Source organism: Haliaeetus leucocephalus, unplaced genomic scaffold (assembly GCF_000737465.1).
Source record: "Haliaeetus leucocephalus isolate CR32 unplaced genomic scaffold, Haliaeetus_leucocephalus-4.0 Scaffold795, whole genome shotgun sequence".
Taxonomy (NCBI): domain Eukaryota; kingdom Metazoa; phylum Chordata; class Aves; order Accipitriformes; family Accipitridae; genus Haliaeetus; species Haliaeetus leucocephalus.
In genome coordinates, this window is record NW_010973231.1 from 1,109,130 (window position 1) to 1,132,823 (window position 23,694).

The 23,694-nt window shown below is 41.2% G+C and overlaps 1 protein-coding gene across 1 annotated transcript in view; it reads right to left on the reverse strand.

Moving 5' to 3' along the window:
- Positions 1–1,604: 1,604 nt before the first annotated feature.
- The window catches only part of BMX (BMX non-receptor tyrosine kinase), a 36,167-nt gene continuing 14,077 nt past the window's right edge, over positions 1,605–23,694 (reverse strand). Inside the window, exons 5-17 of the mRNA XM_010581596.1 lie at positions 23,256–23,317; positions 17,952–18,130; positions 15,878–15,940; positions 13,985–14,039; positions 12,313–12,392; positions 11,534–11,661; positions 11,047–11,121; positions 10,136–10,307; positions 9,000–9,216; positions 7,246–7,310; positions 4,765–4,883; positions 2,685–2,842; positions 1,605–1,679 (exon numbers count right to left, since the gene is read on the reverse strand). Of these exons, the coding sequence (XP_010579898.1) occupies positions 1,605–1,679; positions 2,685–2,842; positions 4,765–4,883; positions 7,246–7,310; positions 9,000–9,216; positions 10,136–10,307; positions 11,047–11,121; positions 11,534–11,661; positions 12,313–12,392; positions 13,985–14,039; positions 15,878–15,940; positions 17,952–18,130; positions 23,256–23,317 (1,448 nt within the window). The remainder of the gene's footprint in view (positions 1,680–2,684; positions 2,843–4,764; positions 4,884–7,245; positions 7,311–8,999; positions 9,217–10,135; positions 10,308–11,046; positions 11,122–11,533; positions 11,662–12,312; positions 12,393–13,984; positions 14,040–15,877; positions 15,941–17,951; positions 18,131–23,255; positions 23,318–23,694) is intronic.

The following is a 23,694-nucleotide window of genomic DNA, read 5'->3' on the forward strand; positions in this document are numbered from 1 at the left end:
AGACAACATTTATATGAAAAAAATCAACGGCATGCATTACCCCAGCACCCCCTCCACCTTCCTCTCGGACTTCCCCTGTGTCAGCTCTCCTTCCTGACCCTTTCTCGGGGTCAGCGCTCCTCGGCCCAGCTTGATGCACAGGCAACACCATACCACGTCCTACCTCTCCCTCACGTGCAGCCTCCCACGCCCCTGTAGATCCCCGCAGTCATTTGCACGTCCCCAAATTCTGCTTTCCCTTCAACACGCGCAGCTCCCCACGTAGACGGGGATGCGCTCCGCTAGCCAGCTTCCAGCGCTGGGGCCAGGCAGCGCCGGCAAGCACAGGCGCCAGAGCCTCTGGCTGGCCAGAGAACTCTGGTTTTTGTCTCCTCTCCTCTCCCCACGTGTCTGCGCCTGCGTTTCTTGCTCGTTAGGTTCAGGCGAGCTCCGATGGGAGCTGCAGAGGGGTCCCTGCTAGGGCTGGGCCAGCTCCACCAGGGACAGGGTAAGCAGAAGTCACCTGGGCTCTTGGAGGGATCGCACACTGAACTAGCTCAAATATCAGGAGAGAGGAGAGGGTTTTTTTCAGACCTTACTTTATTTTTAAATCCTTTTCTTTTATACATATTAGATCAGCGTTTTACAAATGTCGGTGTCTAAGTTTAGACACCTCTGTTATAGTTACGTAGCTTCAGATGTTATTTGGTATCTCTGGAATTACTGAAGTTAGCACTAATTTGTGTGGTGCTATGCACATTTGAAAGTTAACACTCTCATTTAAGTGTTAACATCAGGAGCCTAATTCCAGTTCCTCAGTAGTAAAACATTAGGCTAAGCAATTATATTTATAGCATTTTCAGTTCTCTTCAGGTTTTATAGAGATCAGCAAATTTACCATTCACTATTGCAATGACTATGGAATTCTGCATAAAACTTTTTTGCTATTTTTACCTGTAGCAGGAAGCAATAACACTCTAGTAAACACCTCATATGTTGCTAAGTTGCAAATATCTTAGATATGTAGCTTAGAATAAATTCCAAATCAAATGTACACCCTGAGGGCTGAAACTGAAGTCAATAGTACTGGTAAGCAAACTGATATAATATTTTAGCAGTAGTAATTTCTAAGCGATTGAAAGCGAGACTATAACTATTTATGTTGCTGTCACTTGCAGCAGTTCTAAATTTGATTTCAGGCATCAGCTTCAAGTGATTATAAAGAAAAACCACATTCAGATGAGTTATGATAATCAGAAAACCTAACAAGCATATATTTCCCTGCTTACATTTCCAGTTAGGGCCAAATAATGACAGCTTGGAAGCACTGAAGGAGTGTACACAATTGGTATATATCTCTCAGTGTCTGAGAAGTCTTTTGAGACAATGCTAACAAAATGAATTATATTCTTCCACAGTATCCTTCCAAATTCTGTCACCCACAGAGTGTCACAAAAGCTTTGTCCATACGCTTCTTGGTCAACTCCCTGATTAAATGAGAAGAACACCAATATACAGAACAATAGGGGTGGCTAATGTCAGGCAGATTTCAGATTTAGCTCTCGTACAGAAGACCAGTGATATGGAACCAGTATGCATAGTCATCTGTTTCTGAATCTTCTTTTTCAAGCTCTGTTGTCTTCTCTCAGTGCCTCGAAAAATGATAAGAGCTGATAAAAGGCAGGGCGCTTTTCTGGTAGCTAAATGAAGCAAAGATGATGGGTATGGTTATTTAATTTTGAAATAATTCAGGAACCGTAATTTGCATTAGTTTTTCTTTATTTTAGCATGCAGAAATTTGTAGAGACAGTGATTATGAGGTAAAGTAAATTAAAGTTACTTTTTATATCTTATGTTGTGATAGTTTAATCTTCTTTCTTTGCATTAACATGTTCTCAAATATAAGTTATTTTTCTAATTTTTCTGACAATTATATTAAAAAAAAACCCCAAACATCACTGTCACTTCATGGTATCACCAATAATGTGCCAAACAGTTCTTTGTTGCTCGTGAGAAACAAGTCATGGTCCGCAAAGAGCTGACTAAAATCTAGATGAAGAGGAACAATAAATCAGGATAATTCTTGGCACAGAAGATGCAGATCTCTCAAAATAAAATGAGCATGATCAGCATTTGACTTAAAACTCCTCGAAGACTCACAGATGGGGTAACACATCCCTGTCATTCTAAGGGTGGGGTTATTTCACACAACTTTAGCTATCTAAAAAGGTAGAGGTCTCATCTACATTTGCTGTTTAAGATCTCTGTATAGGAGAGCAGGTATCTTTTATTCTGTGGTGGCTAAGATAGAAAGGACAAATGACCATGGAGAGGTACCACTAATGGTCCTGTAATTGATCATGGAAGAAATTCAGACAATCAGCTTAGCTCACCACCCAAATTTTAAACCATTAAAATTTGCTGAGAAGAATCTCACCTTGTGTATTATGTTGATGTTGAAGGAATTTTACTGTTATTTGCTTAAACACATGGTTCTGAAAGGAAGGGACCCAATCTTCCTTTATGCCTTGTTTTCTGTACTGACTATGTCCTGAACTAGACTGCTGTATAGAATGTACTACATACAAGCAATGGCTTTTATAAGGGATATTTTCCACTATGAACACTAATTCAGCTATCAACAGGGACTCCTGCTGACTCCTGTTATTTTGTTTTCTCCAGTTTGTGTGTGCAGACATACATACCTCATGCCAGCAGTTGTACATTATCTGATAGATGATGTCTGAAGCCAGCTGTGGTCTATAAAGTCTGTATCCTTGAGAAACTTTCTCAATCACCTGGATGTTATCATAAAGCTCATAGGGCTGCTTTCCCAAAGTGAACACCTCCCACATTAAAATACCTGCAGAAATATTCATGGCAGTGGAAGGCAAGAAATGAAAGTCAAGAAATGCAAGATAACTCCTTTTTCCCAGAACAAGACACACATGCAACACATAACCGATCAGACTCTTTACAGAGAGTATTGTCCAAAAAAAGGTATGGAGATGACTGACAAGTGTGATTCTGTACCGAAATATAAAACAACTTCTACTGGAGAAGGTAAAGTTAGACCATAAAGCTAGTTATAAAATATATTTAGTGTGGACAATGATGGAGAAAATACAAAACATAGCTATCCGTGGACCAAATTTTTTACAAAATACATACAAACATCCCCTTATATATGTATGTGTGTGTACACAAAGACAGGGAAGGAAAAACAAAATGACAGCTATAGGTACCTATGTTTTTATAGAATAATAAGAAAATTTTTACTGATTCTTTTAAGAGAGTAGGACATACACTCCTTTAGTATCAGAAAGGTTTCTGAATACTTTCTAGTGTCAGCTACACATACCTATAAAAACTGGATTATACTGAAACAATAGAAACACTGGATAATATAATCATTAATTCATAATGATAGCTTTGCAAGAAACAGTTTTTGTTGTAACTGAACATATGTGATAATTATGCCAACCATAAAGTAAAAAAAAAAAAAGTGAAATATTTATTTCACAATGATATGTAATACTGGCAGTAATGATTTTTTTAATTTTTTTTTTTCCCAAAAAGAAATTTATTGGATCTTTGACTTCCCTCCAGCTTCAAAGACTGGAGCATTGTAGTGTCACAGTGGGATCAGAATAAAATGGTACCTGAATCCCAGCTTTCCCTGATGAGAACGTTAAAAAAACAAGATTATTTGTTCTCTGACATCTGCTTTTGGGATATGAATACATCAGTTCAGTTCTTTAGCCCTTTAAAGACTCATTAGTAAAAACCAGCTAAACAAGCACTGACAGATCCCACTCTCCCCTTGCTTCCACTGCATTGACGAATAGTGTTAAAATGAGAAAAGACCTTCTACGGAAAAACAATGTTTCTCATTGAAGTTAAAGCCAATATTGAAGTTAACGACAATAAAGCCTGAAGCCAGCATTTCATTGATAAAATAAAAAAGAAAACATATCACCAGAAAATCCAACTCCTGATGTAATCGTATATATTATAAACAACTTACAAAGGGCATGAATGAACTGTTTCTCTCCCAGAGTAGTTAATATTAGTAGAATAGCTGAAGTTAAAGATAAGAAGAATCCCAGCATTTGGAAACATTTTCATCTGCTTTATTCATGATGGTTCAATGTCAAGAACAGTGGGTTGCCAATCTTTCATCAACTTGACTACTGCCAAAACTTTCCTACTGGAGGAGCAAACCCATGTAAGTGGAATTTAAGCCCGTTCGCAGAAGGTTCCCTTTCCTTTGACACCTTTTGCAGACTTTTAGAAAGACTGGACAGAGCTTGAAAACCACTGAAGTAGAAGTTCAAATGATTTAAATTTCTGGGTAGAAAGTGACTTGCAAACCATCTTATTTTTGCTAAGATACAGTCCCAGCTCACACAGACTCTCTTCCACAGCTGGCTTATGCACAGAGTCCACTCTGACCTCTGTGACTAACAGAAGAGCTTTTTTGACTTGGGCAGCATTGATTTATGGTCTAGTTACACCAACAGTTTAGTTTACCATGTTAAACACATATAGAGCAAATGGGGAGCAAACAGAGTTTCTATGTGCCTAAAAGAAAAACAGTAGGGCTAGAAAAATCCAGAGGATAGGGCTTGGATGCATAAAAATATTAAACAAGAACATAAGCTGCAACTGCTTTTTACATTCCTTCAGTGTGTAAATGTCTAGCGTTTCTGCTTAGGAAGTTGAGGAAAACCAAAGGTAATGGCATATATGCATACACATTTATATGTCAAATTCCATACATACCAAAGGCCCATACATCTGACTTGCTGCTAAATTTGGTGTAATGAAAAACTTCTGGTGCTGACCACTTCAATGGAAACTTGCTTCCTAGTGAACTTGTATAAAGGTCATCCAGAACATACCTACAAGGCAAGAACCAAACTGTGAGAGGCTGAAAGAGTTAATGTCTCAAACATCATGGCGGGGCAAGTTCTGCTGAACAACGAATGCTGCAGAGCAACAAACCGCGGGTGAGAAGCCGGCCAGCGACCGGACGCGGAGGCTGGACCGGGCCGGAGGGTGCGCGGTTCCATGTCCCGCTGTGCTGAGCGGGGCAGCTCACCACCTACGGCCGGAGGTCACACAGCGTTTACGTGAGGAAGGGGCTCATGGCCACCTGAGAGACCCTTCATGATGGCCACCACCCATGTCCACGTCCATGTCCACGTCCACATCCCCCCGCCCATGTCCACATCCACGACCACGTCCACATCCCACATCCACATCCACATCCCATGTCCACGTCCATGTCCCACGTCCCACGTCCATGTCCCACGTCCCATGTCCATGTCCATGTCCACGTCCCCCACTGCCCCCACTCCCAATGGTGCCCGTGCACACAGTTGAGAGCGACATACATCCTTACGGGCGGCGCACAGAAGCCCAAGAGGGGCGTGATTGACATGAGAAAAGGTGGGAACTGGGCTATGAAGACACCGACACGAGAAGCCCTGCGTGCGTGTCCACCCAAACTGGACCTGTAGGCTGGCTGGACCAATGCTGGACGCAGGACTGGTTTTCCTCTTTCTTTCTTCTTTTTCATAATCCCCACACCTCATCCCTTTAGACATAAACTGTTGACACAGTCTGGGACTAGGAGCAGATCCAGCCACCCCTCAGCTTTTCTCTGAGAGGGAGTCTAGAAAGCAAGGGGGTCTGCTCTGAACCTGGGGACTCAGTTATTCCCTGAATTGATATATATGGTTAGCATGTGTTATGCAGCTTACTGACATAGTTTCATACCAATTCCTGTTGTGAGAACCCCCACCACCTACTGTTATGCCTCCCAAGTTCAGGTTCCTTCTGCTATGAATAAAAAGTTTAACTGATTTTTTTGGCGTTGCTTCACCTTAATTTAGCCTGAGGGAATTCTTAACTCACCACGTCTCCTCCCTGGACTGTCCAGCATTGGTTGTGACACAAACTCGGTTGTGACCGAGTTACAGTGAAATACTATTTACTGCTTTTTCATTGTACATCACAGGGTTCCTAAGAAAAGCCTGGGCAGAACCCAAATTTCCAAAGGATACCTGATAGAGGCATTAGCTATAATCTATAGAACAGATCATTGCTATTAACAAACTAGAGAAATAATGCAGAATCATAGAAATGCCTGTTGTAAGGCTATGCTGCCCAGCCTCCTGCTCAAATAGGATTACTCCCAACATCAGATCAGGTCAGCCATGGCTCTGTGTAGCCAAGTCTTAAAAGCCTCCAACGTCTGCAATCTCGTAGTCTCCCTGACCCGCATATTTCACTGTTCCACCACCCTCCTGGGGAAACATCTTACTGTCCAGCCTGAACTTCCCAACCTGCAGTATGTGGCCGATATCCACTGCTATATCACCTGGCACTGATAAAACTTACTTGGCTCCATCAGCTTTGTAACTGTAAGTAGCTATAGGCAGCTTTTAGATCCCCTCTTAGCCTCCTCTTCACCAGACTACGCAGCCTGCTGCCTCAGCCTCTTCTCAGAGGATGTGTTCTCTAGGCTGCTCATCCTCTCCAACTTCTCTCCATTAAGGCTGCTGATTAAGATGTTTGGCCCCCAAATTAGGTGAAAATCTTGTACACAAACTCTGAGATTTCGTGAAGAACTGCAGCCCATGAGAAGGACCCACCTTGGAGAAGTTGGTGGAGGACTGTCTCCCGTGGGAGGGACGGACCCCACGGCAGAGCAGGGACCGAGTGCGGAGTCCTCCTCCCCCTGAGGAGGAAGGAGCGGCAGAGACCAGGTATGACGGACTGACCCCAGCCCCTGTTCCCCTGCGCCGCTGGGGGGGAGGAGGGAGAGAGAACCGGGAGTGGGGCTGAGGTGGGCAGGAGGGAGCGATGGGGGGAAGGCGTTCTCAGGTCGGGTTTTGTTTCTCATTACCCTACTCTGATTTGATTGTTAATAAACTAAACTGATTTCCCCAAGTCGAGTCTGTTTTGCCCGTGACGGTAATTGGTGAGTGATCTCTCCCTGTCCTTATCTCGACGCACAAGCTATTTGTTATATTTTCTCTCCCCTGTCCAGCTGAGGGGGGAGTGACAGAGCAGCTTTGGTGGGCACCTGGCACCCAGCCAGGGTCAGCCCACCACAGGTCATTAATGGAAAGGAGACACAAAGAGCTGTATCTGTGGCTTAACTTTCCGAACAGCCAGTTGCTAGCTGATCGATGCCAGTAAACTATATGTACACGAACATCATAGCTTCACAAGGATCCCAATTGTTTTACTTACCTAGTCATCCCAAAATCAGATATTTTCACAGTAAGATTGCTGTCAATCAAACAGTTCCTAGCAGCCTTTAGTAGAGAAATGAGAAAAGAGATGAGTGGAAAAAATACAAAGAGGAGCAAATAATGTCATGTCTTGGTAATTTGCTAACAATAATTTCTGTCCTCTAGCATTTCAATAGATAGTGACATTCTTTGATTGAAGCAATTAAGTTTGGAACTGCAAGGGAACAGTAAGTAGCTCTCTTATTTAACTTTTTGACTATTGATTGAAAAACTTTCTTTACCCTTATCACAGCTTTACAAATAAGGACATTGAGGGACGAGGAAACAGAGCTGAGAAACCCACATTCACCTAGAGAAACAGCAACAGAGCCAGAAACTAAACCCTGTCTTTCAAGTGGTGTCCCACTCCAGGGTCCTTTTCAGTAGTCTCAGAATTTACCGAGGCATCAAAATGTGAAAAACATTGATTGGCTTATTTGCAATGCACTATAAACAGAGTGGAACAATGAAAGGTGATTTAAAGAGCTTGATTTATGAGAAGTTCAGTATAAGCCTAGTTCTGCAAATGATAACTTGAGAACATTTATCTAAGGCTGTATTCTCTGCCTGCATGCTTACTAATTTCTGTGATACAGTTTGCATCTACAGTTTTCAACCTGAAATCAAGCTTGTTTTATCTCTCTGTTTTCCCGTGGTGCACAGCCATATATTTATATTTACAGCTTAAACTCTGCTACTTAAGTTGTCTGATATTCCTGATTTCCAAATCAGGGTTTGAAAATTGGTGAGGTATGGCTTTAACAACTTTGTTTACACTTAAGACAATTCTTTGAAAGCATCAACAAGACATTTAAAATGCTACCTGGGGAGACTGCACACCTATTAGAAAATTAAGCAAGTCTGTGACATAAAATGTTACAAATCTTCCAACGTATTTTTGTCTAGAGTTAGAAGGCTAAATACTGCTACTGACTCTGAAGTGCAATGCACCAGAAATTTGGCTAGGTTCAGTTTTAATAGGCCAATAAAATAACAGCTTATTTTCCCAAAGCCAGCATACTTGAAAGCTAAGTTTTGCATAAACTTTCGGTCCAACTCCTTGAAAGGTCTGATCCCTTCATCGAAAGCAACTTGAAATACTTGCTTGAAAACTGGCAGATAAATGTCTTTAAAAGAGCTAAGTAGATGCAGACTTTCAAGTTCTGCTCCTGCTTGCAATGCACCAGAGTAAATTCCAGTTTATCCTAGTAGTGTTCACACTCGTTTTATGAAAGAAGTAGTTACCAATTAGATAAATCCCTAACTCATCAAAAAACAATCTAAGTGACCCAAATCTTCAATGTTGCACCGCTTTCTCCTGGAGGACTGCAGTGTTGTTGGACAGAACCCTTTACTTCAGTGGACTAATTTTACAATTGGATGTCTGTGCTGCCAAGCGGCACATACATCCTTGAGGCTCGAGCCCATAACTGCAGGCAGCACAGTATGCAGGGCTGTAGACCGGTCAGCTCAGCTCTGAAGCAGAGCAAATTAGCTTGTGGGCAGTGCCATTTACATATGGCTCTAGCGCTGCTTGCCCAGAGCTGCTTCGTGTTGAGCCGGTGGGGTGTCCCTGTCCAGGGGACCACAGTGCCTGCTGGGGCGAGTGCCAAAGAGCCCGCGGGGCTGTGGCTGATCCTGAGGGGCAGGACTGCCTGGTGTTACACCATCCCCCTGCCTTCCCCGGTCTGCTTCTCCCACAGTACAGCTTACCAAATCTCTGTGTATGAACTGACAGCTCTCCAGAAATGCCATAGCATCACAGACATCGTAACATATTTCCAGAAGCTGAAGGGGTTGTAGTTCCTTCCCATGACTCCTTAAGTAGCTAAGCAAACAGCCATTAGGCATGTATTCCGTCACTAGATAGATGGGATATGATTTTGAGCATACGCCGTACAGTCTAACAAGTTTGGGATGATTAAGTTTCCTGAAATACATAAAAATAACCAAATAAATGGAGATTCTTGTGCATTTCTGTAAGTTTTGTTCTTCAAATATTAATACAACATAGTGAAAGAAATTATTGAGACTGGATGCAGTCCCATCTCAGATTTCAAATATTCCTTTTCAAGAAGAATTGAGTGTCCTTCTGCTGAGTACTCTGAAATTCAGTATTGATGACAATCAAAAGACTCAGTATTGATGAAATGACAACTTCATAGTCAAAACCTGAAATAGGATTTAGCAGCACAAACGTGCAACCTTAATGGTGGGAGAAAATAGATCTGAGTTGGTGGGGTGGACCTTAGACCTTAAGGTTTTCTACTAAAACCATGTTGCAAAATTTTCACATTGAGAATCCTGATCATATCAGGTAGTTAAATGACAGGAATGTAGTGCATTCCTTCAGGATAAGAGATATATGAAATATTCTTGAATTCATATGCTTCATTTATCATCTCATGGAATTTCACTGGAAATTATAACATCCTTACCTCTTCAGAGTCAGAGACTAAAACTTCAAGTCTCATGTTCATATTTCTGGCATTTCTCAGTTGTTGATCTGTCTCTCATTCCTACCTGCAGGATGGCAGGAACAGCTTTCTAACTGTTTCTGTGTAACTGCTAATGAAGCAGAGTTTTAAGTGACATATGTGGAACCTCTGAAGTTGTGGAAGATAAGTTAATTGAAAACTTTGTAGATGACAGTATCAATCTTTGTGAAGTTCTTTTGGTAACACCTCAAATATTCCATATGGCTAACTATTTAGCTTGTGCCTAATGTACTCAACACTACTTAATGCTATTTTTAAGAGGAAATTCTCTTTCCTGTGTGTGCTATACATTACTGATTAATGTTTGGAGAGATCATTATTTCCAAATAATTAAGCAATGCCATAGCTTACATCATGGTCTGAGCTTCTTCTATGAATTCATCTTCTGACATCGCTCCCTCTTTAATCATCTTTATGGCCACATCATATTGTCCCTTCCACTTTCCCAGATGCACCACTCCAAACTGACCACTCCCTAGCTCTCTCAACAGGACAATTTCTTCTCGTTTCAGCTCCCAGATTCCTAGTGGGACAAAAGAAATTCCTTTAGCATAAAAAAAATGGACAAATGCAAGCATGTTATCCCCCATATACAATGCTGTTGTTTTCTCTGGAGGGTTGCAGACAGAACCATGCAGCAGTGAAGCAACATACCTGTCTCTCAGCTTTGTGTTTGAGTTATGGAAGGAGATTACACTTCCTACAAATGTTGCTTGCTACTGCTTAGGTTTAAGCTTTATAAGTAGATTTGAGAGAGGTTTATGCATCAAATGATGATATATTTTCATGGAGGAGATTGGAGAACAAGTATTACTGTGCCAGGTAATGTGGCAAAGGGAAAGAATGGCCATGGCTCAGATGTGTTGGGGAAAGAAGCATGCAAGGTCTCGCACAGTTGATATAAGACCTGACATAAAATGCCTTAACAAGGGCACAACATGAAAGTTGATATAAAATGCCTTTGCATTCATGTTGGCCTGGATGTAGACTAGATGCACTTGTAGGAAGGGATACCCTATTTCATAGAACCATAAAGTCTCAATGCTACACTGGACAAGAAGAAACTACAGAAGGAGATATTGACTGAAAGATCATCCTTCCTAAATTTTTACATTGCCTCCTGCATGGACAAGCAGAAATGGCCACCAAACTAAGATTCTGTAACCTCCTGCAAGTCTGAAAGCAGTAACAGTCATGATTTTCTGGTTATTCTTGGTGGCCAAGACTGACACCAGTTTCAAAAAGGAAAGTTATCTTCATACCATTTCCTAATGAAGCTGTGGATGGAACTTTATTTACTTGTGTAGACACTGCATGCCGGAGCCTTGTCACCATACCTGCAAAGAAAACCTGTTAAAGGTCACAATATATACATGAGTCTTCTGAAATCAAAGAAAATACAGGGAAACTAATACCTCCCTCTCCCTGCTATATTACAACCATCCAGGTAATGACAGATATTCAATATTCAGCAGCTGCTGCATCAGTTCACAAGATTGAAATTTTTCTGTGCTTAAGGGCTGGTCCAGCAGAGGTATTGCAAGAAGAGGTAGTACAATACCAAAAAAGCACTGTACAGCAAAAGAAAACAACTGTATTGATTGTGAAAATATTAGATCAAGTTCCACCCAAACTCTCCCAAAAGATGTTTCAATAGAGTATTCAGTATTGGAAAAGATTCACCATAATGCTGAGAAGTCCGGAAGCCTAAGCCAAAGCCAATCAAATAGAAAGAGCATATAGGATTACCGGCTGAGTTGTGCTGATGGTAGTGTATAAGCTTGGGAATTGATTCAAAACAATATTTTTCAGAGAGGTAATACTTGTTCTCAGGGGTTTTGTGTACATGGTAATGTTTGACTGTTCCTTTTTTACTTCTGAAAAACATCACAAAGTGCAGTACATGTCAAAGCCTTGCAAAGTGCCTTCCAGCCCATACATTAATAGATTGGTTAGTTGCTGAATGAACTGCAACGCTCCTGCTGGGCAAATAACAAAATAGGTAGTAGATATCACCAGGAAGACTGTTACATTTGCCTCAGTCTGCTTTTGCCCTCTTAACACCTGCTGGCTATGTAGCACAGGCTCCTCGCACCTTGGAGACTTCTGCTGCACACTCTAATGTAGTCTGATGGTTAGTACTCGTCTCCCAATGGTTACATCTAGAGCAAAAGACTTTCATATACTGCCCTTGCAATGGTTCTACATCTCATTTTGAACGCCTTCCCTTCTCCTTCCCCTTTCCCCTTCCCCTTCCCCTTCCCTTCCTTCCTTCTCTCTCTCTCAACCCCGCTATTCCCCTAGATTATGTGCCTGCCGTGTGCCTATGTTTAGATAAGACAATTCTGGACCTCCGCTCCCCCATTCAGGGAGGCACTGTCATGTATGAATTCAAATAACTAATACGACCTGAATGTGCCTGATGTTCACCTTTAACACAATGTAGAGATTTTGTTGTTGACCAGTCACACCAAGCAGCATGCCCATAGCACACTCATAGAAATGGTACATATTCTTTGGATACTCACTCAGGAACCTTGCTGAATACAGACACAGTATACATTCCTGCTTGGCTAGAATTCCGAACCACAAAAGCACCTTCCTTCCCCTAATTAAAAAAAAAAAAAATTTACAAGGAACAATGAGGTTGGGATTCATTTCAGTGAACTTTAGGCTTTTACACTGTAATGTCCACAAAGGAGAGAAGGAGACATGACCCATCTGACCTCCTTTAAAGACTACATTAGGACAAGATGAATTATGCTTTAGAAATATTTATTTCTCTCCACTAAAACATGGGTCTAGGTAACTGGTTGTGGTATCCCACTGTAAATGTTTAAAGTTAGGTGAGTTGCACCCCAGCCCAGACATGAAGCAAGTAGTCTGCAATTTTGTTTTGGTGCACAGATACAGATTTCTAACTGGGAAGATGGAGAGTTGTTAAACCCATCTCCTTCCTCAGGTACGCTCCAGAGGGGGTAACACTGCCACATACATCCTGTCTGAATAAGAGCTCTGTCCACCACCCTTAGTTCCTTTACATAATGCATTAGACTGATTTATTTTCTATTGCCAAAGTATTTCTGAATTACTGAATAAATAAAAAGATTTTTCACTGCACTCTATTATATCTGGACTATTTTTAGTCTTTATGTGGTACTCCAGTCCTAACTTTCACTATCCACTTCTACTTCTGTTAATGGTTTACTGTACTGGGCTGGAAATTCTGTTTTTCAGAGTTCATTTAACAGCTACACCTCTAATATGCCAGGAATGACTATTGCAGGGAGGAAAGAAGACCTCTAGAACCTCACATACAGGCCAAGGTTCATTGCTGTGAAGTTCAAAGGAAACTTCACATCCCCTTAAAGTTAACTGCAGTCAGGAGTATCCAGCACCTTTTGGGACTGGGACGTAAGTGCCTTTCTCCAGCGATTTGCCACACTTGAATTTCACCCCTGAACCTATGGTGCAGGTCTAAGGGAATGGACACTGAGCCAAGGCTCCCAAAGGGTTGAGTTATATCAAAGTTGTTAGTGGCTGAGTACCAATGAGAATGGCTGTGAGAAGGCAGCAAGCCACAAGAGGAAAGCTTGTTTACACAGCGCATTCAAGTGCAAAGCATGGCTGAGGCTGGGTGTTCTCCAGAAAGGTACATGGACATGCCCCTCTGCAGTCGTATGCTGTAAAGACTGGTCCACACGACTAGTCCTACGGTGCTATCCATCCCTGCTCCTTGTCAGCTGCATCCAGCCAATGCTCAGTGGGCATAGCACTGCGTTTGCTCAGGGTTGTCTGAGTGAACTTCTTTTACTCCCTGTTTGTGTGTTGTAAAACCATCACAGAGGATTCCTCTAGACTGACCTGCAGAAAGAGCCACAGTGGAGCAAACAACACAGGCCTAGAGCTAAAACCAAAAAGCAGAGCTGTGAGGGGAAATGCACTCAGCGTGGCTTTGTTCCAGGTGTATTTTAGAGGTGCAGCATTTGTTCATTTATGTAGAAGAGCCATTAACGCATCCAGGCAGTTTTGGAGATCTGTTCATCAATACCAAGTTAGCACAAGAGTTTCTAGCACTCTGTAATACTACAGCTATTTGAAGAGCATCAGCATCCTCTAGCTACACAGTGTAGCAAAGACAACAGACACAGAAAAATTTCCATGGTTGTTCATATACAAGCGATAAAGGATATGTACAACCTTCTGACGGAGCAGCTGCTCAGACCGGGCACGGGAGATATTACCAGCATACCAACTGCAAAGAGAAATATTGGGCTTATTATTCACAAGCTGATTTCTGAATAAGGCACAGCAGAGACACGAAAAATGCCAGGCATTGTAAATATTTTCAAAGCTGCTTTTAAAAGCCAGAGAGTAGACTTGGGACTTGTCCTGCCTGTGTGATTTTAGGCCATGAGATAAAAGACAAACCACTAGTTCCCATCTGCTTCCTCTCATCCATCCAGTGGGTCTCCTCCTGAAATATCTTGGCCCACTCTGTGACTCTGACTTTTTACAGCACATCCTTAGAGGAGGATCCTGCTGCTCTAATGCTCTGCCAGGAGCTCTACCAGGAGCAGTTTGCTCTGTCTCCCGCAGACCATGACACAGCTGTCTCCCGAAAAGCTGGGAGGTGCATAACTCTCCTCTAACCTTGTCATAGTTGTCATAATATTTAAGTAAACTGAGAGGTCCCAAATGGAGGAAACAAGCCAAACATCCTATATCAGATCAGTTCAAGGAGCTCCAATGAAGCCTTTTTAATAGCAGTTCACTTTTATGAAGCATCCCTCTATTAGCATACTAGACTGATTTGTCTAAATGCCTTGTTTTGTCTGAAAACAAATACATTCATGCCTTTGGAAGTCCGTGGGCAGTGATGTTGCTGATGACAATATCTATAATTATTATCATTATTATGACAGCCATATGTATTGCTCTAGGTATAGTGAACATGTAAAGTGGAAAGACAACCTCTGCCCAAAGAATCTTTTGATTCTCATGAAGACATATTCTGTATACTCACTCATGCTTAGCAATACTCTGCTCTTCTGCCAGTGTCTGTTCACTGACCCTGGAGTTTTCGCTGCAAAGACAAAGCAACACACTGAAACTGTGAAAAACTGGTTATGAAAAATACCTTCCTTGGGTTAAAAGTCATACTATATATATTTTTTGAGTAGTTATGCCATGGTTGAAGGTGGATATTTCAAAAAGTTGAGACATATTTAATTGTCTGGATTTTTTCTGACTTGGTAAACACTTATACAACCTTTCCCCTCCACTGTGCAATCTGTTGGAAAGCCAAATATTCTCTGTGCATGCTGTAACAGGCAATGAAACTACATATTCCTTTAGCGACCTCATGAAGAGATTGCATCTACCTTTTCAAAATTTACATGGGAGATTTCCAAAACTGCACAACCCTAGACTTCCCCAATAAATGTTCTTAGCGTGACAGACAACAGGAGTTCATGTGGCAGAAAAAGAGGCCCCTAAAATAACCTCTTGTGCAGAAATAATGATTCTTATTTATGCTGCTTTTTACAGGATACTGTAAGAGTAGGGTTTTTTTTAAGGAAACCTCTGAATCTCGTCCTGTATGGTTTACTATGACACAATCTGCTACGTTTCTGTCAGATTTTTGTTCAAATACTTAGGCATACGTTTAATGCTTACAATTTCATGTCATCTTACTAAAAAGGAAAAGATTGGTGTGATGTACCACTTTGACAGACCTGGATTCCCTTTACCTTTTACAGGACTACTCACATACACACAAAGGCACAAGAGCGCTAGTGAGGCTGATTTAATGCTGAAATAAGAGTACAAAGACTGTAATCCCAGGGTCACTGAAGTCAGTGGCAAAACCCTATTGATTTAAATGAAACCAGGATTTTCAGCTGATGTTTTTTGCATTAATGTATAAGTCAAGAAGAAAAATTGTATCTGATTCTATACCTTTCAGCAAACGTTATGCTTAGTACTCAGAAAGTTATTTCAAAAGAAAAGTATTCCAGAACTAATCTGCCTAATCTTTACTAGAGTTGTGAGGAAAACATTTAAGCAGTGGATGGCTGCATATTGATTCACCTTGGCTCATCATCATCCAGAGATAACTTTCTCAAGTAAGCGCTTGGTATGAAACCTTCATTCCTGCAAAATAAACAGTTCACAGTTTAGCTATCATACATGACTGCATCTTAAATTTGGTCACTTAAAATAGGAAAAGGGATTAATCAAAAAGTCACTTTTTAGAATGCCACCAACAGAACTGCTCATGGTTAAAACGTTTCTGCTTTTACTTACCATGTAGAAAAACACAGAAGTAATTTGTTTTAGAAAAATACATTTCGATGAAGTACTCATTGCTAGTCACTGAAATGGATTCTTCCTCAGGGATTGGATTCATCATATGGAAGATTGGAGCAGCTGTTCAACAATTTCATTACATGCCATCTCAGTTGCTGTGATGAAGGATGCCAGTGACTAATGGGTGCCAGCAGAGTATCCAAGGTCGAATGCAGAAAGTCAATAGGTAGGCTCAGCACTCTTCCTGACACAATGCCAGACGCAACTGAGAAGTTAAGCTAAGTGAATACGGACGGCTGAGCTACCACTTAAAGCAGCTGGCAGCACGGCATGATGGACCTAAGTTATGGGGGCCAACAGGCATCTATCGTTGTACGGAGGTGGGCTGTATGCTGTGCCCATCAGAAGGATAAATAGGGGGAATAAATTGTATACTTGAATATGGATGGACACAGAAAGGAAGAGTTTCTTTACCACAGATCTCAGTAGAGCGAGAAAAAGACTAAGAGTGTATGAAAACAGGTGAAACGGGTAACTCCTGATGTTTGTTCCTACTACACTCAAGAAAACAAGATCTTCAATTTTTTTCAAGCAGAATTTAAAGGATTTGTTATGATATATATGTGACTTGTCCTTACAGAATCAACACTGCAAAAGTCTCAGTTTCTCAAGGCAGAGAAAAAACTGTAAATGTCCCCCCTTTTTCTTGATCTCTCTCTGCTCCTTCATTTATCTTAGAGCCTTCTACTCAGGCTCTATAAGCAGAGCTGCCTGTCTCATATGTTTTTACATAGCCATAAACAGTCCAGTGAAAGCATTTAAGAACATGTCCAAGCTTACTAATTTATTATTGTCTTTGAGTTTCTGGGGTTGTGTGCTGCTTTCTTCATCCAGAACAGTATGCCAATCCTGTGAGTCACAAAGTGCAGACACTTAACCTTAAGTTAAGGTTGCTTTATTTGTTGGTTTTCTTGCAGTTGTACACTTAATCAGTGAATTATGAGTGGATCAAGTAATTTCATTCTGTTCCAAACCAGTTTGGGCATCCCCTAGCTCAAAATCCTTCCCTTCCACATTTCTGTCATGTACTTAAAATCAAACTGAGCTACTACCCATCATGAGACAGACAAGGAATCTTATCTCTTCCAGGCAGCTCCTGTTTGTTGCATTGCCTTTGTTTCCAGTGTACTCCTAAAGCTGTTTCTCATTTAATAACTTGAGAAGAGATGCTCTTTTCTGCCCCAGCTGGATGTTAATGAAAAATATCTTATTTTCAATGGCTGAAGGGAATTCTTCCACTTGTGAACTTCAAAGAGAATAATTAAACCCTGTGCAGGCTAGGCATGCCCTGTCTTTGTGGAAAAGTACTGCTAAAGCTGGGGAGAGACTGAAGTGATAAGTGATTCGTGCCTCAGCAGTTCTCGCTGGCCTCCTGTGCTGTCACTGATATGCAATAGTAATGGCGTTGGTCTAAAGACAGTGTGTGCATAAAATAGAGGCAACATTTGTGAGGCGAGATTTTATCTTTTTATTCACTTAAACTAAATAGTTGGAAAAAAATTGATAGCTTCTGTGTACACAAGCCCTTCTTCAGGCACATATCAAAATTAAGGCCACTGGATGCTATCTTAGCTAGTATAGTAGGCAGTGACTGTTATAAATCTTACTCAACCTGGCAGCCAAGGATGGTAATGAAAATGGACTTGTACAGAAGACAATTAAGCTTCTAGAGCAATGTTTAAAAGCTAACATAGGTCCTGAAAGGTACCAGGACTGCCTGCAGTGTTGTCTATGAAGATGAGATATGTGGAAGACCATGGTCATTGAACAAAAGCATTCTGCAGGGCATACTTACCCTTCCAAATCCCTTACTTTCCACCAGTCAGAATCTTCCTCTTGCAATACATAGTATTTATTGTTTCTGACAAGCTGGATAGCTGAATTTCCTTTGGGTTCATAGTTGCATTGGGCCACAGCCATGTTCAGGACTGACTTGTCTGATGATAGCACCTGAGGCAGGCTTCTATGCTTCTGCTTTTGAAGACAGAGGAAATAAAATGGTAAGGAGATGCAGCACAGGTGTCATGGTTTAACCCCAGCCAGCAACTAAGCACCACGCAGCTGCTTACTCACTCCTCCCTGCCCTTCCTGGTGGGATGGGGAGGAGAATCGAAAACAAGTAAAACTTGTGGGTTGACATAAGAACATTTTAATAACTGAAATAAAAAAGAAATAATAATAGTAGTAATGAAAAGGAAGATAACAAAAAGAGAGTGAAATATAACCCAAGAAGACAAGTGATGCACAATGCAATTGCTCACCACTCGCTGACCGATGCCCAGGTAGTTCCCCAGCAGCAATCCACCCCTCACCCCCAGCCAGCTCCCCCCAGTTTATATACTGGGCATGACATCATATGGTATGGAATATCCTTTTGGCCAGTTTGGGTCAGCTGTCCTGGCTGTGTCCCCTCCCAATTTCTTGTGCCCCTCCAGCCTTCTTGCTGGCTGCGCATGAGAAGCTGAAAGATCCTTGACTTCGTATAAACACGACTTAGCAACAACTGAAAACATAATGTTGTGTTATCAACATTCTCATACTAAATCCAAAACATAAAACTATAGCAGTTACTAGAAAGAAAATTAACTCTATCCCAGCCAAAACCAGGACAACAGGGTACAGTAAGAAATAGCACATGTACATGATCACTTATATCTTCAACATGTATAATGATATTAGTCAAATTAATCAAAGCTTAGAAGATGGGCACATACAAGCAGCTTTTTCCTCATCCATTTAGAAGCACAGCCCAGATACTGTTCTCCACATGACCAAATTATGTTTTACTATAACTACATGCAATGATGTCCAGTTGTATCAAAAAAAACCCATCAGAGTATTATAAAATAACTTTTGTTTTTTGAATGGCTTTTGATCAATAGTAATGTTACCATGAAGCACAACAAGCATTAGTCAATTGTTACTACTAACCACTGAAAGCAAAAAGCTATGCTAATTCTAAATCATTCCCTTTCCTTACCATGTTTTATTGACATTTCTCTGCTAAGCATGTTGGATATAAGGAATCCCACTCCTTGGTGCCTACCTTTCCCTGTGCAGAGTTAAACAAGTATAGGTATGTAACTATGGGATTAATTTTACCTAGCTTTGACTTGTGTCTTCATGTGAAATATGTCATCCTACAGAAGTGTCTGCCTCTTGTCACTGATTGTTGAGGAGTGCTACATAAATGACTTGGATGAGAAGGCTGGCATTAAAGTTAGGTGACATCATTCAAATCATGGGCAAAAGAGCATCTAAAATTAAGGCACTGAAATGAATTTAGAAATCAGGGAAATGTCATAACTGAGAAAATCTAGACATCACAATTCTTTAAGAGCAGAGAAAACTACACTTGAAACACTGACAGCAAAGGATGAGGGAAAATAAGAAAGACTTAGGAGAAAAGGCTCCAAATGCCACCTATTTATTATTGAAAACCACTGTAATGCAATGCTAGGGAAGAATGCCAAGTGTCCTGAAGGAGGCTGTGATTCCTTTAAATCAAGTCCAAGTGACCAAGGCATTGTATGTTTGTTTGTTTTCTCTTTATTGACATTTCTTTAATTAATTTCAACAAGGAGAAACCAAAGAGCCAAGTGAATGCCTGATTAAGTCCACTGAGCCAGAAGACACACATGATTTCTTCCTGCAAACACACAAAGTCTCAATCTAATTTCAATAAGCTCCAGTGGAGATACTCATTCTTTAAAGGACTCACTCACAGCAGAGTCCTCTTCATTTGACTAGAAGTAGGTCCATTACTCATCAAGTACTACCACTTGAACCCAGTAAGTGTGGTTCCTGTTGGTCATATCTGACTTCGGTGGAAATGAGCTTATAGCTTGAGGGCTTGTGTTAGGCAGGATTCAAGTCTTAGAATTGCCTGTTTGCTTTGTAGAATAATGACAGAACTAGAGTTGCCTGCAGTTGTCAAACTGCAGTTGCAGTTGTTTTTCTGATGGAGAAAATTATAATACAGAGATTAAACTGTTTTGTCTTTAAAACATCTAATGATGTTAGAGCAAGCTGATATTCAGTAAATGTATTTATGAGCTGATGTCCACCTCTAACATTTGGACTTGGTAATTTTTGGAGATTACATTGTTCTTTCTTAATTTCCTGTGTTTTGCTTGTGGAATGATCCGAGTGTCATCCTCTGATGGAGCTTTCATCTTTTTGTGTGAACAGAAGAAATTGCAAAGCATTGGCCAAAGTAAATGGTACAAAGAATTATTATAGAAATGACTTTTGCTTCTTCCAACCTGCCAGGGAAAAGAACTAGCCAAAGATGAGCACATCAGATTTGTATCCCTTTGGGTTTCACTGCTGGATGTGTATTTGTCTGTTGCAATATTCTGGATGGACTTCATCTGTAACCCGGTACAGATTAATGTTCTGATTTGTGTCCATATATACAGCTTTCCATTTCCAGCACTGGCTGAAAGCCCCAGAGCATTTCCTAATAGTAACTGAGTAGGTCTCATTATTTCCTTTATGCTGGCAGTGATATTACTGTGGTTTTCATACTGATGACTGTGCCACTGTCATCTAGAGAGAGACGTAGGTGGCAATCTGAGATTCAGCTGCAATGTGTATATGGGGAACAGTTACTATCTGCAGAACTGCACCCCTACCGCACTGCTGGAAGCATGTGCTGGATCACTTCAGCTTCCATAAAACTTGGCCAACACATAATCATGAGAAGATATGAGTGTGCACTCAGTGGAGTTCTCTCTGATCTACTGCAGTATTGGTCTCACCTACATGAACCATTTTCCACTGCAAAGACAGTGGATGCCAGGCACCAGCAGAGGGGAAAATGTTTCTCAGGAAGGAAACTCCTGCTTCCTGCTGTTATCAAAGCACAGGGGAACTGCCCGCTGGTTCCCATGAAGGGACCTTCGCGCCCGCTATTCTTTGTAATGGCATCGCTCTTTAGGAATCGGGTCCCTGTGGGGGACTAGAGGTACAATACTGAACTGATGCAAGGGACAGAGGCACCAGAGGTGCAGGATGTAAGCATGCAAAAGTCACGCCTCTGGTCAGTTTTGCCTATATGCAAAAGTAATGCCCCTGGTCAGCTGGGAAGAAAGCAAGGGAGGAAGACTTGCAGAGGCTGGAGAGGCGAGGGACGTGAACTGAGAGGTAGGCAGAAGGAAGGCTTGGGGGTACGTGATGATCAAACTGAGTAGATGAAAGGGCAAAGTAAAAATGTGCGGAGAGCTTATAGAAATAGCTCTGTGACTAAATTTAGACTGTTCCTCACCATGGGAAGTCAGTATTAGCCTTCTTAACCTAATTATATCATATGGCTTGGGAAAATTAAGTCAAGTTGTTCTAACCAGATGTGTTAGTCATCATATCTTCATTTAATGAACCTGGTTTAGAAGTACCCATCTGAATACTGTCGTGTCCTTGCTTTTTAAATTTCCTTTTCAAAATACCTTCTCTGAACTAAAGCAGATAATAAAAATAAATCATAAAGGCCTAGCAGAAGCCAGTATGTTCAGCAGCAGATTTGCATGACTGATGATCTCTCCAGATAGACAAAGCATCTCCTGATGGAAGCCAGGCAAAACAGACCACAGTATTCAAAACTAATTACGCTGCTGTGTGTTCACAATGCTGTTACTTTCAAATCTCATTATCAGAAAAAATGTCAAAAGCTTCTTTGTTCATAGCTTCTTTCCAAGGCTTTATTATTATTTTTCTTAAAGCTCCATTTTACGGCTTTTGTGATTTTACCTTCTGTCTCTTGATAATCTATGTGTTTCTGAAAGCTCTTGCTGTTCATGTCAACTGTATACACAAAAATTCCAGCTTTTTTCTTTCTAAAGTTACTTTCTGATCAACAGAGAGAAGCTAGGAAATAGACCCAGACTGTATTCTAAAGAGACAGAACAGAAGACAAATTAAAATAAAGCAGAAAATACAGATTTAAAAATCCCATGATTTGAAACCCAATCTGGTTTAATTTGGAGGAGGCTGTGTAATGATGTGTGAAGACACCATCAGACCATACTGTAAGTCCTTTTTTTAAGAGATAAAACCATCATAACTTAAGCCTCTTTTATTCTCCTGTCATTGTTACCTCCTTCCCGCCTACAAACCTCAATAATTAAGCTGGGCAGTAAAACTAAGGTCAAAGATACCACTATTGCCCTTGTATTTGTACAGGAGGAGACTGAGGAAATAAGCATAGAAGCAGATCTTCCAGTTTACTTTTATTCTTAACCCTGCCAGCTGTTGATCTTCATCAAGCAACTGCTGTGCTAGAGGACTCAGGCTGAATCAAGCATGGGTAGTACTTTTTGGCATCCTGGTGTCCTGTTTATCTCCCTGGGTCTGTGAAAGCCTGCCTTTCTCAGATGGAGAGTAAGGCCAGTCAGCGCTGGTGAGACACCATGCTCTTGGGTTTCTGTCTGACATAAAGTCAAGATATAGGCAAGAGCACATGAAGAGCTCAGATGCACTTCCCAATTCATTAACTCAGAGGCTGCCTCTATAAAGTTGGGCTAAACAGACGTTCCTAAACAGGCATCTGTACTCCTGACCCAACCCCAGAGGATCACAACTTGGGACTTGCCAGAGATAAATGAAGTTCATCCACCATTTCTCACTCAGGCAAATTAGGTATATTTGTTCATATCTTCAGTTACAAAGTTTTCTCCAAGTACTGTGAGTGCCATTTTCACTGGGGAGGGTGGTGGAGGGGAGTTTTTGGCATCCCTAGGAATGGGGACCTCCCCCACACTAGAGAGCTAATTTTGATGGCATTCCCTGATCCAACTGGAAATAAGTGTATAAAGTAAAAGACATACCTACAAGGGCTGTAGCCAGTACTGCCACCAGCATGTTAAAGTGAACTGAATGTGGCTGAGACTTTCCCAGTTTGCCACGTGGAGGAGGGAGATGAGTCCTTCCCTCTGACATGCTGGTGGACACAAGGGTGCTGAAGCTGCACTGCAGATTAGAGGTCTACGCCAGCTTCCAGTGAGTGGCTGTTTACAATTCTCCATCCCATCCCACAGCTTTCCCTACCACCTGGATGCCAGATTTTTTCCCTGTAGCCAGGTACTCAAACGTTTTCACCTACCAGTGTTTGAGGGAATGGAGGCAGTGGTTTCACAGACTCAGTTGTACAACACAGAGTCACAACTAGAAGAGAGGGAGAATTAAAGAAAAAAACATGAATTTAAGTAAGGCTTTATCTCTTGAGGCTTTCTCACTTGTGGATCTATATGGTGGCAGAAACAGCATCATGACAGCTGACTTTTCATCTCTCTGAAGTATCGACACGCTTTAGCTCTGTATTTTCCAACCTTCTCTTAATACAAGCACCGTCTCAATATCTTTAAAAACCCCATCAACCATTGTTTTCATCTATGCCAAAAAACAAATTTAGGGAAATTTGCAGTTGTATTTTGCTCTGTGGTTCGCCCAGTTCTGTTACCTTATTTAGAATAATAGAATCATAGAATCGTTTAGGTTGGAAAAGCCCTTTAAGATCATTGAGTCCAACCATTAACCTAACA